At 39.1% G+C, this 14,024-nt stretch overlaps 1 protein-coding gene across 1 annotated transcript in view; it reads right to left on the bottom strand.

The window, feature by feature from the left end:
- The window catches only part of frmd3 (FERM domain containing 3), a 47,277-nt gene that overhangs the window by 19,100 nt on the left and 14,153 nt on the right, over positions 1-14,024 (bottom strand). Inside the window, exons 3-7 of the mRNA XM_070904198.1 lie at positions 12,210-12,252; positions 8,117-8,198; positions 4,883-4,980; positions 2,590-2,713; positions 1,137-1,224 (exon numbers count right to left, since the gene is read on the bottom strand). Of these exons, the coding sequence (XP_070760299.1) occupies positions 1,137-1,224; positions 2,590-2,713; positions 4,883-4,980; positions 8,117-8,198; positions 12,210-12,252 (435 nt within the window). The remainder of the gene's footprint in view (positions 1-1,136; positions 1,225-2,589; positions 2,714-4,882; positions 4,981-8,116; positions 8,199-12,209; positions 12,253-14,024) is intronic.

Raw genomic sequence — 14,024 nt, forward strand, 5'->3', positions numbered from 1 at the left:
AGGGGAGGGTGTCCCTATTTCACACTCTGACTGGGCGGAGGATGAACGTAGAGGAGGAATGAAAAGCGAGTTGGAATATATTGCTTTTCTTTATCAGATTCAGTCTGTTCCATCTATCACGACAGTAGACGAGAGAAACACCAAGAAATAAGTACAAGCAGCACTTATATCACAGTAGAAACTCAAATGAACCACAATACTAACAGTAGATCTTCACTATGAAGATTTCCAGTGTTAACAGTATAAAGATGGAGTCTATGACAATCAATAAGAATATTGATTCCTGAAAGTGATGGTTTCTGTGCAGATCATAATGTTGCCAGAGGTGCAAATGTAAACTAGCGACCTCTCTGACCTAACTGACTGACCTGTCAAGTTATTCATGTGTATAGTCATCCGTTTAATATGCAAATGAAGGGTAAACAAGCGAAGAGGACGGGTGAGTGTATGTGAGTAATTGGCACAGTCACTCTTTCCACTGAAGCCAGAATTTGTACTTCCACACAACTGCATGAGCAATTTGGTGAATATTTACACTCGTAAATAAATGGTTGCAACTGAAATAAGCTAACATAAAGTTTACAGAAAAGGTAACTTCTTATTTAAGACATGACAGAGTTTCATACTGAACATTTACTGTAATAAACTGTAATAATAACTGTTAAGCCTGGCCATACCCAGAAGTTTCACTATCACATGATGAGAGCAACGGCCCCAATGACATTGTCCATTAATAAATGTGTTAAATGTTGGACCATCTGTGTGGAAATTATCTTATACAAGCCATTATGTTTAAAGGCATTATGTATGTATACTTTATAATACATGCTGTATATACAGAGAGAAGGACAGTGAACAATCTGTGACAAAGGTGCAGTGTATATATACACACTGCATGTATATATGTATGTGTGTGTGTGTGTGTATATATATATATATATCTAACACAGTGAGATATTTTTCTGTAAATTATGATCAACAAATTGCAACAATAATTTGGTTAAATTACTGAGGTGTCGATAAATGTGCCAACACTGTGAAAGAGATTTGCATGACTGATCGCAGGAACATTGCCAACATCAACAACACCAGGCCTCACAGCCCGACTTAATGAAAGTCTACATTCCCCATGTTACCTTGCATGGGTGAGGGTCAACTCCATACGTTTCGAGGCTGTGAGCCCTTTGGAGCATGCTCAACTCTGCTAATGCAGCACACTGGCCCCTGAAAGGGAAGAAAGCAGGAGAGGTGTTAGTGTATGTCACATTTCACACATTTTAGCTTCAAAAACGTCAGTTTTTCTGCAAGTTCCTCTTATCAAAAGTCATTGCATTTGGCCCAGTTTTTGATAATCTGTTAACATTTAGCAGAAACAGACAAATTACCAGAGGCCAAGTGTTGAGCGGGAGTGTTAAAGCTGTACTCGCTCATTAGTCTAAGTGCTGCAAAGTCAAGAAACTGAGTGATGTACGCTGCTACTCACCCTGATGCCAGACAAATAAATCAACATTAAAATTGCACACACATACATCTGTCTACATGCACATAGAGGAAAATGCAAAATCCATCAAAGAACTGCTTGACTATGAATATACAACTCAGAGAAACACACACACCCCACCCCATTTGTAAACCACCTGAAGTGTCTTTCTTCGGCTCAGTAGTAATCTACATGCTGTTAATCCTGTCTGTCGGACCCATCCGGGCAGACAGAGGGCACTTAGCATCATCTGCCTCTGCGCTGTGGGAAATGAGGGATTTGTCTTTGATGTTCTATAATCGCTGTAAGTGTGACGGTCACAAACCTAACAACATCATTCATGAGCTGCAGCGATGATAACACAAACAGCCCCAGGGAGGGGTTTATGTATACACTCACACGTTTATATATATATATATATATATATATATATATATCTCATGTGATCTTATGATTTAAGAACATATTCTGTGCAGAGTACAGAGTAAGATTAAGAATGGGACATCAATTTCAACCTTTTTTTAATCTTCTTCCCTTTCATCTTTATATGAAATATTGTATTTTATTCCACAGCCAATTGCCAGTGTTTATAAGTATTTATCGTGTCTGAGCAGTTTTCCTCCGATCACATGCAGAAGAATGAGGATACACAGCAGATAAACAAGAGGATCTCATTTATCAGGTTTAGCTCATATTTTTTGTAAAAATTGTAATTCTGAAAATCCTGTAACAAGCAAGGTGTCCAAAACAAGCTTGACATAAATAATTCATGCTCGCTCCTCTGCAAATTAATTTCAGTTTGTATTTACTTTCGACTGAATCTAAACTGACATATCCTCTGCAATGCAATAAACCACAAATCTATGGGTATCATCCAATTTTGTCTGTAGCCAGACCAACAGAAAGCACTTTATTGTCTGCAGAGTAGAAAATTGTCTCCACAGCATGTTTTGAAAACCACAGATCACAGGCGTGAGCATCCACGCCTGTCACCAAAATCAAACAGTAAACTGAGAAGATGCAGCTCCCGACAACAAACAACTCCACCACCACACACACACACACACACACACACACACACACACACACACACACACACACTCTTTTACCTGAGCTCATTCTTATGTATTTCTATAATCTTCCTCTCGAGTTTGAGGGATTGTTTAGGGAACAGCTTGAAGTCTCTGATGTAGTCTGATGGGTGCTCCTCTGGGTCGTAGTCCCCGAGCTCAGCTGGAGACAGATGATGACATCAGTGTGACAAGGTCTAAAGAACAGGTTAAACAGTATTGTATATGTGTTGTGTATATTTTCAAGCAATAGCAATTCAAAATACTATACTATATAATACTATATAATTGCAGTCCATTTACCATTTAACATTTTGGCAAATGCACTTATTTGCTTTGTGGTGATGCCACTCTGATGTCTGTACAGTAAATATGAAGCTGGAGCCAGCAGCCGGTTAGCTTAGCTTAGCATAAAGACTGGAAACAGAGGGAAACAGCTAGCATGGCTGTGTCCAGGTAACAAAACCAGACCACATACCAGACCCTCTAAAGCTCACTAACTATGTTATATTTCGTCTAATGCGTACAAAAACTGAAGTGTAAAAATTACAATTTCCTGTTTTACGTGGGGTCATATGACTATTTCTTGCTTGGGGGCAGTAACTTCCTGGAGTCTCTACTGGCTGCCTGGCAACTGCCTAGAGCCAGAAAATAGTGTAAAATGGTGGATTGTCATTTTTAATCTTTGTTTTTTGTACGGATTACACAAAGGAGATATATAATATTATATTAATTAGTGAGCTTTAGGGAGGATTTTGTTACCTTTGGATGGAGGCAGGCTAGTTCTACTAGACAATAATTTCTCTTTTAAATCTGTTCTTAATTAGCAGTCATAATAAAGGTTAAATCAAATACTTGCCTGGAGTTTAATTAAACAGTAATCCTCAACCCATTCTCCAGCTCTATAATCAACACCCTGACAAAGTGGGACAGGGACCTGCCCTCGTTAATCAGAGCAGCCAATGATACGCTGCAGACACACTCTGGGTCGAGATAACGCAGCCAGTCACACTCTGCTCTCTGGGGATATGAGCCAATCAGAGAGTTCAGCGATTTGTGTATCAGGGTTCCTTTATATGATACAGCTCGGCTAATTCCACTCTTAATCCTTATTAAAGAAAGTGGCTCCGCACTGTGATTCAACATTGAAATGTTACTGCTAATTAGTTGAAGAAAAAAAATCTTTCTTATTCCTTTTCCCAGCGGTCCATATACATCCTGCTGTGTTTTAAAATGTAGGATTGCCAGTCTGACGACTTGAAATGCAGCCAGTTAATGAGGCAGAGACCAGACAAATGGAGCGATTGCTTTGACTGCCAGAGTTGGTTTGATGCAGCCGCTTGCATTACACGTAGCTCTTCCTTCAGACTTAGCCTAGTCATGACATAGCTAGGAGTTAACTAAGTGGAGATTTGACTTTACAGTAACTGGCAGTTGTAACTGTTGTGAAGCTAACTGACCCAACAGACAAAGCTAACATTAGCTTGCTCAAACTGTTATTTTTGGCAGTTATGTTACAGCTTGTGATGCTACAGTGACTTCCTGTTTAGATAGTGTTAGTTGATTGCTTTTGACTGGATGGGACTACAGATGTTTCCAAAGCAAGTCTTTACTAGCTGAGACATTGCTTCAATTTCAGTGGTCCAACATAAATATACACGTACATACACATTTTTATATACAATCTACTTTTGCAATCCAATCCTGATCTGTAACTGATGTGACATCTGAAGTCAGCCATATTTCCCTGGTGTTGTTTATAAAAAAAAATGCCATGCTTAGATTGTCTGAGTAGCATCAAGAGGACAGAAATAGAGGAGGAAGTAGTATTTTTATCCGTTTCCATTCAGAATCAAAGACTACTGCAATCTACAAGTCTACTGCCTCTGAAAATGTCTCCATCTGCATCTTTGCTCTGTAAAAGCATTTGAAGAGACAATTTCAGCACTGAAATTAATCAGGCCATGTGCAGCAACTCTCCATAGTGGTGTAGAAATGTCTGTCATGACTCTTCTAATATGTTGGAAAAGAGATTTACAGTAAGAAAGCTTGTAATCATTATACAACACACAGAGCAATAAACCAGACTGAAACAGAAATAAGGAGCCATCACCCGTGTCATGTTTACATTAACACTGTAAACTGCACAATTTTGTTCAGGGTAGTGAAACTGCAGCAAAAAGTATAAATATATGATATGAAAACCTGCTCATATCCATGTGTAAATCTTACAAATAAAATATAATATTTGCCAGCTGTAACATGCTAAATCACCAGTAGGTTCACTTTCATTAGGTCTGTACCAAATCCACTGGTTGCCACCAGGCCTCACCCTGTACGATGCAGGCTCCCAGATATGCAGCTTCAGCAAAAGGACAGAGGAGACGACCATGGTAGATATCCCTCTTCAGCTGGAGGTACAGGAGATACCTGCACACACAGACACACAGAGTTAAGAAGACAGAAAAAATAAATTAAACATGCTATACATTTGTTGCTCAAGTTTATTTAGTCTACAGTAAGGTAGCGTACGGCTGCAATACTGCAGAAATACGTCGACAAATATCATGTGGATGTGCGTCATGGGTTATCCTTACTGCAAGAGTGCAGTTAGTCTTTATTTTTGTAAAATGAGCCTTAATTACGTGCCGTTAGATACAGTAAACTAACACATTATAAATGAGAATCAATACTCTCATCATCAGATGGTTAAAGGTAAAATGTATAAAACCAACACAGCCTCTTGATTTTCATAATGATGTAGCTGTGTTGCTATGGCAATTTAAGAGAGCATTGCTATAGAAGCAACTAGCATACAGCAGCGACTGGTACTGTAGTTACTATGGAAACGGCTTCAATGGAGGCAAGTTTAGCCATGCTGCTGACATGCTGATTTGTCTCGTGTTACCTGGGAGACGAGGAGTGACAGTGGTGCTGAATCTATAGGGACACGTGTTGCCATGGATACAGATGAGTTTTCCAGAGGAGACGAAAAACACCAGAGTCAACTGACTCATTAAACTTGTTTTCTAACTCAAGTGAAAGAAGCGGCAGAAGGAAAGCATGAAAGATTGAATGGAGCGAAAAGCCTGCTGCTGTAGCTAAATAGTTTTATTTATAGAGTCGGTCTGTAGCCGCATGGAGGTTCTTCAAATTGGCCTAAAAAACACATCTGTCTATATTTACATGACCTTCTCAGTTGTGTTTAATTTTGTCCATCTCCATTTTCTTCTTCTCGTCTTCTATTTCCTTCCCTGAACTCTTGTCTCGATGTTATAGTCACAGTATCTTTTACAGTCTTCTTGTTTTATGTAACAGGAAGTTCAGTCTGTCCTTCATCTTTAATTCCTCTGTGTTATAATCAATGAATACAGTATATATAGAATCAGCTACAAATTGCTGAGTCTCATAGAAATGTATTCCAACTACCTCTAATTTGACCCCTTTTCTGTCCCCACTCCTTACTTAGAAAAAACACTTTATTTTTCACTCTAATCTTCTTTTCTCCCCCTCTCTCCCTCTGTCTCTTCTTCTCCCACTGCATGAGGTTTAATTTGTGTAGGTCAGCAGTGCTTTGACTGTACAATATGGGATCACCGAGCAGTTCACATCCATGCAGAACACTTTTACAGCTGAGCTAATGGTTTACCAAAAGAGAAACTCTAATTTCGTTCTTTAATATCTGCTCATGGAAACTACAGTGGTGGTTAATGTTAGGGAAAGATTGTGGTTATGGTCACTAAAAAAGGTAAACATTATTTGTAAGTCAGTGATATAACTTGAACTACAACCTCCTGCATGAAAGTCAAACCGCCTCAACCTTCTACCATCTCTTTTTGATATTTGGAAAAAATGGCAGACTTCTAATACAATCCTGCAAACTGGAGCACATGCAGCATGCACACATTTGCATAATAGTTTTGGGATTTTGATGATGGGAAAAAAGATCCCTCCCAAAAAGACTCTCTCATTGGATTTCATCACTGACTGCAGTTCCTTCTGATCTTTCCAAACTCAGCTCGACTTTAACTTCTATGTCCCCTCCAAACTCATCAGCAGACTGACAGTGTAATGGTGCTCCTCGAGGACTCTGAGATGAGGTTGTTTTTTACTTTCAGACAAGCTAATATACAGAAATGGATACAAGGACTAAATACAAATACAGTTTCAAATTGTTCAAATGCAAGGGGGGGGGGGGGGGGGGGCGATAAGTAAAAAATCTAGAGAGACATAAAAGAGGAGAATTTATGAGTTTTTATGACATTGACGATGCGCAAAAACACCTTTAAGTAATAAAAGTTGGAGAGGACAGGGAGAGATGCCAATATGAGATGAGAGATGTGGAGAGACACCTGAGGGAGGAGAGCGAGCTGTGATTACGGGGAGGAAGAAGGACGACAGAGAGAGACCAACAGACGGGAGGGAGGAGACACCTGAGGGATGAAATTATGGAGCGATGGAGTGGAGAGATCTGAAAAGGATGGAAGAGAGAGAGAGGGAGCAAGATGGAGACGCAGCGATGGAGGAAGGGAAGAGAGAAATGGTGATGGTTAGAGAGAGAGGCAGAGGTGGTGAGACATTACAGCTCAGATGGGACGGAGAACACGAAAACAGAGTCCCTGCTGAGTGAGCATCTCTAATTATCACTGTGTGTGTGTGTGTGTGTGTGTGTGTGTGTGTGTGTGTGTGTGTGTGTGTGTGTGTTTTGGGGGGAGGAGGCAGAGGGGGTCATTATAAAGTTTGTATAAACTTCCAGATATTCCACAAGTTGAAGTATAGCAAAGTTATTAAAACAGAAATTATTTTTCTTAAAGGAATCTATCAAACAATGGTTGTTTTAATAAAGTGATCACAAAGTAGCCTATTACTGAAAAAACGTGTGCTGTAATACTCATTATACACTGGAAAACTAAATTGTTGGATGGATAAAAAATTGGTTAGATTTTTCTATAGCTTATTCACAAGTTGCCAAAGTCGTTACCATCTGAGTGTCAAACACAACAACATTTAGCACCTGCTGGGTACATTAATGTGGGAAAAATAAATAAAAACAATACTTAGAAAAGACAGCAGAAAAAGAGCTGCTGTCCAATCAATTGCACAAGCAGATTGAAAAATATTGTATTTCTGAATTTATTTAGAAACAATCTATTTGACAAAGGCTTAAGAAAGAGAAGCAACTAGATCCCGGCTAATTGGTGAAATTAGACAATCAGAAACGTGGAGGCAAAACTTGGATATTATGTGTCAGGGATATTATATTTTTTTAATGACAACAACACACTACTGTGTTTCAGATGACTACAGGAGTCTCTCCTGTGGCTGTCACCAACATACATATTATTTTTGTTCTTTCAACATACTGTAGGCATGGGATAGTGTTAGCAAACCAACCGCTATCAACCACTCTCTTAACCATTCCTTTTGAGCTACTATGAAGCTATTGAAGTTTGGTTAAGATACTAGTTTATATAAATGTAATAAAGCTGCTCTAAAACAAGGGACACTTTCTCTGTCGCTCCCTTCTTACTCGAGCATTCATAAACCATCCACCGTGTGCTTTTACCTGGTGAGCTCCTCCTTGATTTTCATCGGCTCGTTGGGATAAAACTTGACCCGGAAGCACATCGTGTACGGCTGCTGAGCTGCTGAAGACAAGAGAGACACGAGCGTGAGAAGAAAGTTTAGAAGAGAGAAGAAATTGGGGAGAGCGAGGAGACTTCAAGGAGAGAGCGGGAACAGAAATGCAGAAGTGAAACGAGAGAGGAAGATGAGAGAAAAATCAGAGAAAAAATATAAAAGAAAACTAGATGTTTTTAACGAGGAGAGGAAAAATGAGAAAGGGGATGAACGAGTGAGTCCAAGAGAGAAGGGGAGCAGAGCAATGAGGATTATGTAAAACTGTAGAGAAAAAGAAGTTAGAGACAAAAGAGAAATCTGATGATGGTATGTCTCTAATACCGATTAGTCATTTGATAATTAGTAATATCAGTAATTACTCATCACACACACACACACACACACACACACACACACAAAGTGCCTCACTTGAACTGTGATCTGTTTCTTTTCCTTTGATCTGAGTCCTAAAGCATTTCATTTATAACTGTGTGTGTGTGTGTGTGTGTGTGTGTGTGTGTGTGTGTGTAGTTGCTGTGAGAGAGAATTTGAGCTCAGATGGTACTTACGTATGCACAGTAACATACATACACACACTTATGTAGGTGCACATACACACACACACAGTCAATGATTGGCTGTGGGGCTCGGATCAAACGACAGCAACACTTAAACTCCCTCCTGGAGTCTCTCAGATCTCACAAAATATCATAAAAACACAGTCATGCACACACATGCTAACATTCAAAGTTTACTCATTGAAGTTACCAAATTTGCATGATGTACTGACATACACATCGACCCACATCAGTAGCAACTACTATAAACCAATTCATTATGGATTCTCAGATTAGGCGATAAGTAGAGAAATCATATGAATGTAAAAGTACTAAAATCAATACCCTTCATTCTGATTATGGTTTATATCATGATTTACATTATATAGAGATGTTCTTTCAAATGTCTACTATGACCTTTGTTTTACAGGAGACCGCTGTTTGCATGTGATCTCTCCCAACTTTAACCAAGTCATTTTTGTGACGAAAGTACTTTGTAACGGTCATTTCTTACAGTTTTAGAAGACACTGACAAACAACGTAGCGCTGCTGAAAGGGACGTCAGATTCATATTACAGGTGACAAACAGCGTAGTTTGTTGTTTAGTTTGGAGAGCTTGTTGGATTTTGTTGGATCTTAAGGTTAAAACATTTTCATGTTTTAATGTCATATTTTCATGTTTTAACCGCAAATGGTCATTTTCTATGTGGAATGAAATAGAAATTGGGACGAGACAGAAGTGCTGGTATTTTTTCATCTCTTCAGGAGCAACATCTTGGATTCAGATGACTGAATTTCAGATAGAGCAATTTGTGTCTAAATTTTTTAAGGTCATTGTTATTCACTTGGAGTGCATCCTTTTTAGTGGGAACAAGTATATTCAACTACACAATAAAAATATTGATAATACAAGAAGGAGATGCTAAAATATCATCTGATGAAGGCAATGACTCTGATGTGGGCATCAAGCACAAACGTAGCCAAAGAGACAGGGAAGAGAAAAAGGACGTGGCAGCAGAAGAAGAAGAGGAAGAAATCATCTAACATGGGACCATAAATCTTTACAGAGTGCCCTCGCCACTCTGTCTTTAATGGCAGGATCCTCTGCGGTATTATCCAGCTATGAAAAACAGCACACATCTACATAATACATGCTGAGCAATATGAAAGACGCAATCCTCCCACTCGCTTCCAAAGAATTTGAGCTGTTTTTTTGCTCAGGCTTAAGGGACCAAGATGCTTTTTTTTTTTTTTTTCTAAATAGGTTTTAGAGAAAGTGAATTGGCACAATAGCGTGCGCACGGACACACTCGTACAAATGTGACGCACATGTGCGTAAACTGAGACGCACATAGAGAAAATAAAACACAAGCCACACATCCTAATTTGAGAGTAAATCCTGCCACGGGGAGAACTGATGTGTCAGTACGACTCAGATCTATCCGACACTCGTCCTCCATCCCTCTCTCATCTCTTTTTCTTTCTCTCGCTCTCTGTCAGCCTCTCTCATCTCAAACTGTCTCTCCAATCTCTTCTTTTCTCCTTCTTTTCTCCCATAATCTGACTTCTTTCTTTAGCTACATTATCTATCACTGTCTCCTCTCCCTTCTGAATTAGCCCCCCACACATTTCCTCTTAATCACTCTTTTCCCCCTCCTGCTCTCTTCCTCCATCTCTCACTCTAATTTTCACTGATCCCCCCCCGTCCTCTCGCACATGTTCTGATGAAGCAGAATGCGCCGCTAATAGCTCCTTTATTAATTTAAAGCGGTACAGAAAGAACAGGACAGTCATTAAAAGGGGGGCGAACTTCAGACACGCTTTTTGCTGATCACACAGGTAATTGGCAAAATGTAGACGAACGTCACGCTGGGAAATTCTGCAGCATCAGTTTCATCAGAAGTTCGATAGAAGAATTTCTTTTCCAACTATCTAAAATCACGAGCAATAAACATCAGGATCTGGCATCAGCCCATTAGAATGAAAGACCAAGGGAACTTTTCTAGACTAGATAGAAATAACAATGTGAAAGAAGAGGTAGAGGAGGCGGACGCCAAGGTGCATTTGTTTGTCTCCTAAATCCCTGTGAAAGCAAATGTGTTTAAATTTTTTACGAAGCAAAAGCAGAATTATCTTCCCTTGTTCCTTCCGTTACTCCTTTCCAGGAAGGAAATAAAACATTTGCCTCTAGAATAAAGTCTCACTATTCACTGCAATGTGACTTTACATTGGCATTTTTAAAACTATAAAAGTATTATAATGTTGCATTTCTTGTGTCACAGTCAAATGTTGGTTGGTTTCTTATTGATTGACAGTGGAGGAACATAATTAAATACATTTACTCAAGTACTGTACTTAAGTACAGTTACTCTAGTTACTCTATACTTTTACTCCGCTACATTTTGGATGCCAATATTGTATTTTTTTACTCCACTAAATTTATTTGACAGTTACTACTTACTTTTCAGGTTCAGATAATCAACTAATAAATGATCATGTATTATTATAGATTAAGCCACTATAGTAGTAAAACTATAGTAAAAACTATATTAGTGATGCTGACACTTATATTATAATTCATTCTGCATGAGTGCTTTTACTTTAGGGTTTTTAAGTATTTTTTTATGATAATATTTTGAACTATGTACTTCTCCTTAAGTAAAAATTGTGAGTGGCATTGCTACTTTGTCTCAGGTAAAAGTTCCATGAAACTTGTTTCAGGTTAACCTGCACATCCACTGAAGGCAGCCTATTTACATGTTTGACAATTGAGTTCTGTTGTGCTCTCCTGCCGTGTCTGTGTATTTTACTTTGTGTGTTAGTTTATTTCCTTTCTGGGACCACTTGTCCCTCTAGCAGTTTGTTGTGCTCCTGAGAAACTCTGATCTTGTCACTTTGTCTGCCTTTATTTTGTCTCTGTTTGTCTCCCTGTGGTGTTTCTATGAAAAGACGCTGTCCGACATTGTCAGGCTCTGTCACTGCTCGTGGCAAATGGTAATGTGAGCCATGTGTCCAGGGGATACAAAGGGTAGTAAGGTCTTAAAACTTGTACATGAGTGAAGACAAGTTCCTAAATACTATTTGTCCATTATGAAAAATAAATGTATTTACAGTTTATTTTTTTTATTTTTTTACCACACATAATGAATTTTTCATGCAATAGGTTCCATGCTGATATCTGATCTTTTATTTTTTGAATATCCAGTGGCTTTACTGTTGCATGACCTTGTGTGTGTCAGAGTCCCTGTGGTGTTGTCTGTTTATTGTAAAGCTTGACCCCCTCACACTGAAACAGCTCTCGGGAGACAACTTCAGGCCTGCATGCAAGGCGCCAGTAAACACACACACACACACACACACACACATATACACACAAGAATGTGCACACACCCACATGCATTTCACCCTCTGCTCATTGCTGTGTACGTGCACACTGATGCTGAACACACAGAAAAACAGAAAGCGAGCAGAAGCGACACTTACACTTCATCTGCCTCACCACAGGCTTATTGGGCTCCAGCCAGTGCTGAGAGAGACAGAGACAGAGACAGAGAGAGAGAGAGACACCGAGAGAGAGACAGAGAGAGACAGAGAGAGAAAGAGAGAGGGAGAGAGAGAGAGAGAGAGAGAGAGAGACACACACACACACACACACACACACACACACACACAGAGAGAGACAGAGAGAGAGACAGAGAGAGAGACACACAGAGAGAGAGAGAGAGAGAGAGAGACACACACACACAGAGAGAGAAAGACAGAGAGAGAGAGAGAGAGAGACACACAGAGAGAGAGAGAGAGAGAGAGAGAGACACACACACAGAGAGAAAGACAGAGAGAGAGAGAGAGAGACACACACACACACACACACACACAGAGAGACAGAGAGAGAAACACAGAGAGAGAGAGAGACGGGGGGAGACGAATGTTACTCTTAAATAAGAAAACTGACTTTTAGAGCAGATCCAAAGAGCTTTTTCCAAATAAAAAATCTCTTAAAATCTTTAATGAATAATTGAATGACAACTTGATATAACTTCAGTGCATTAAAAACAAATTTAAAATCACATCAGAAAGTTACAAGTATCCAATGCATCATTGGATATATTTCAGTTTTCCATAGATTGTCATTAAAAGATCAATACACTGTATAAAGAGCTTATTATTCTGACCCTGCTGGATGGACTTGACATTTGTGCTTAAATGAGCAACACCTGAAAAAAGTTTTTTTTGTAACGCCCTACACACCTGGAAGCTTCCCAGTGCCACAGTCTGACCTGTTTGCCACTGAGCAGCTCTACTGCAACAGTTGGGGGTTAAGGGCCTCCATTAAGGGACCTTCCTGCACCCCCGAGTATACATGAATTTTGATCCCTCACACTGTTAAATGCATCCAGGACAGGTCATTATTTTTACTGAAAATTTGAAGGAAAGCAACTTATTTGCCCTCTCTTTGGCAGATTTGGACCAGATCTATTACAACATAAACTGGGTGTAACAACTGCACCCATCCAAAGAGTAATTAATTTGACTGACTTCAGGACTTTCATTGTATTGTCAGGTTTTCTTTACTGCACTCTATTGTTCCCAGCCTTTTGTGCTGTAACACCTCTTGCTGATATTTGTTCTTACTCCCTCCTCAGTTCGTATTTAAATGTAGCTAGATGCTTTTAAATACGAACGGAGCTTCTGTTGAGACAATGCATCTGGTCTCTTCTGTGTGTGGGCTGTCTGAAATATGGAGACTGATCTTGTTATTATTTGTCACTTGAACTTGTAGTATAATGTCCAACAATAACGTTTTGGCCATGCTGACTCAGAGGAGCCGTTTCCTGTTAGTAGGTGTGATCATCAGTTTCTTTATTTTTGTTCTTCTGCTGTGATGATGTGCAGCCATATAATACTTTTTGATGTGGTAAAATTTGCATGAACTATAAATATAAAAATGAGTAGATTCAGAAGCAAAACAGCACTGAGGGATAATACTTTTGATATTTCTTTTCACTGCAATATCTTATGAAAACATCAATGCAAACAAACCTCAAGTTACAATCATGAGACTTGAGACTCCAGTGCTGAAACAATTAGTATTATGATTGATTAGTCAATCAACAGAAAATGAATTGTCAACATTTTGGATAACCCGTTCATTAACTGTTAAATTAAGCCAACAATTGCTTCTTAAATGTGAGGATTTGCTCTTTTTCTCTATTTTATATCATTTTAAACTGCATATGTTTACGTTTTGGACTGTTAGATGGACGAAACAAGCAATTTTGCAGACATAAGTCTGCAAAA

This window comes from Enoplosus armatus, chromosome 4 (assembly GCF_043641665.1).
Source record: "Enoplosus armatus isolate fEnoArm2 chromosome 4, fEnoArm2.hap1, whole genome shotgun sequence".
NCBI classification, from domain to species: domain Eukaryota; kingdom Metazoa; phylum Chordata; class Actinopteri; order Centrarchiformes; family Enoplosidae; genus Enoplosus; species Enoplosus armatus.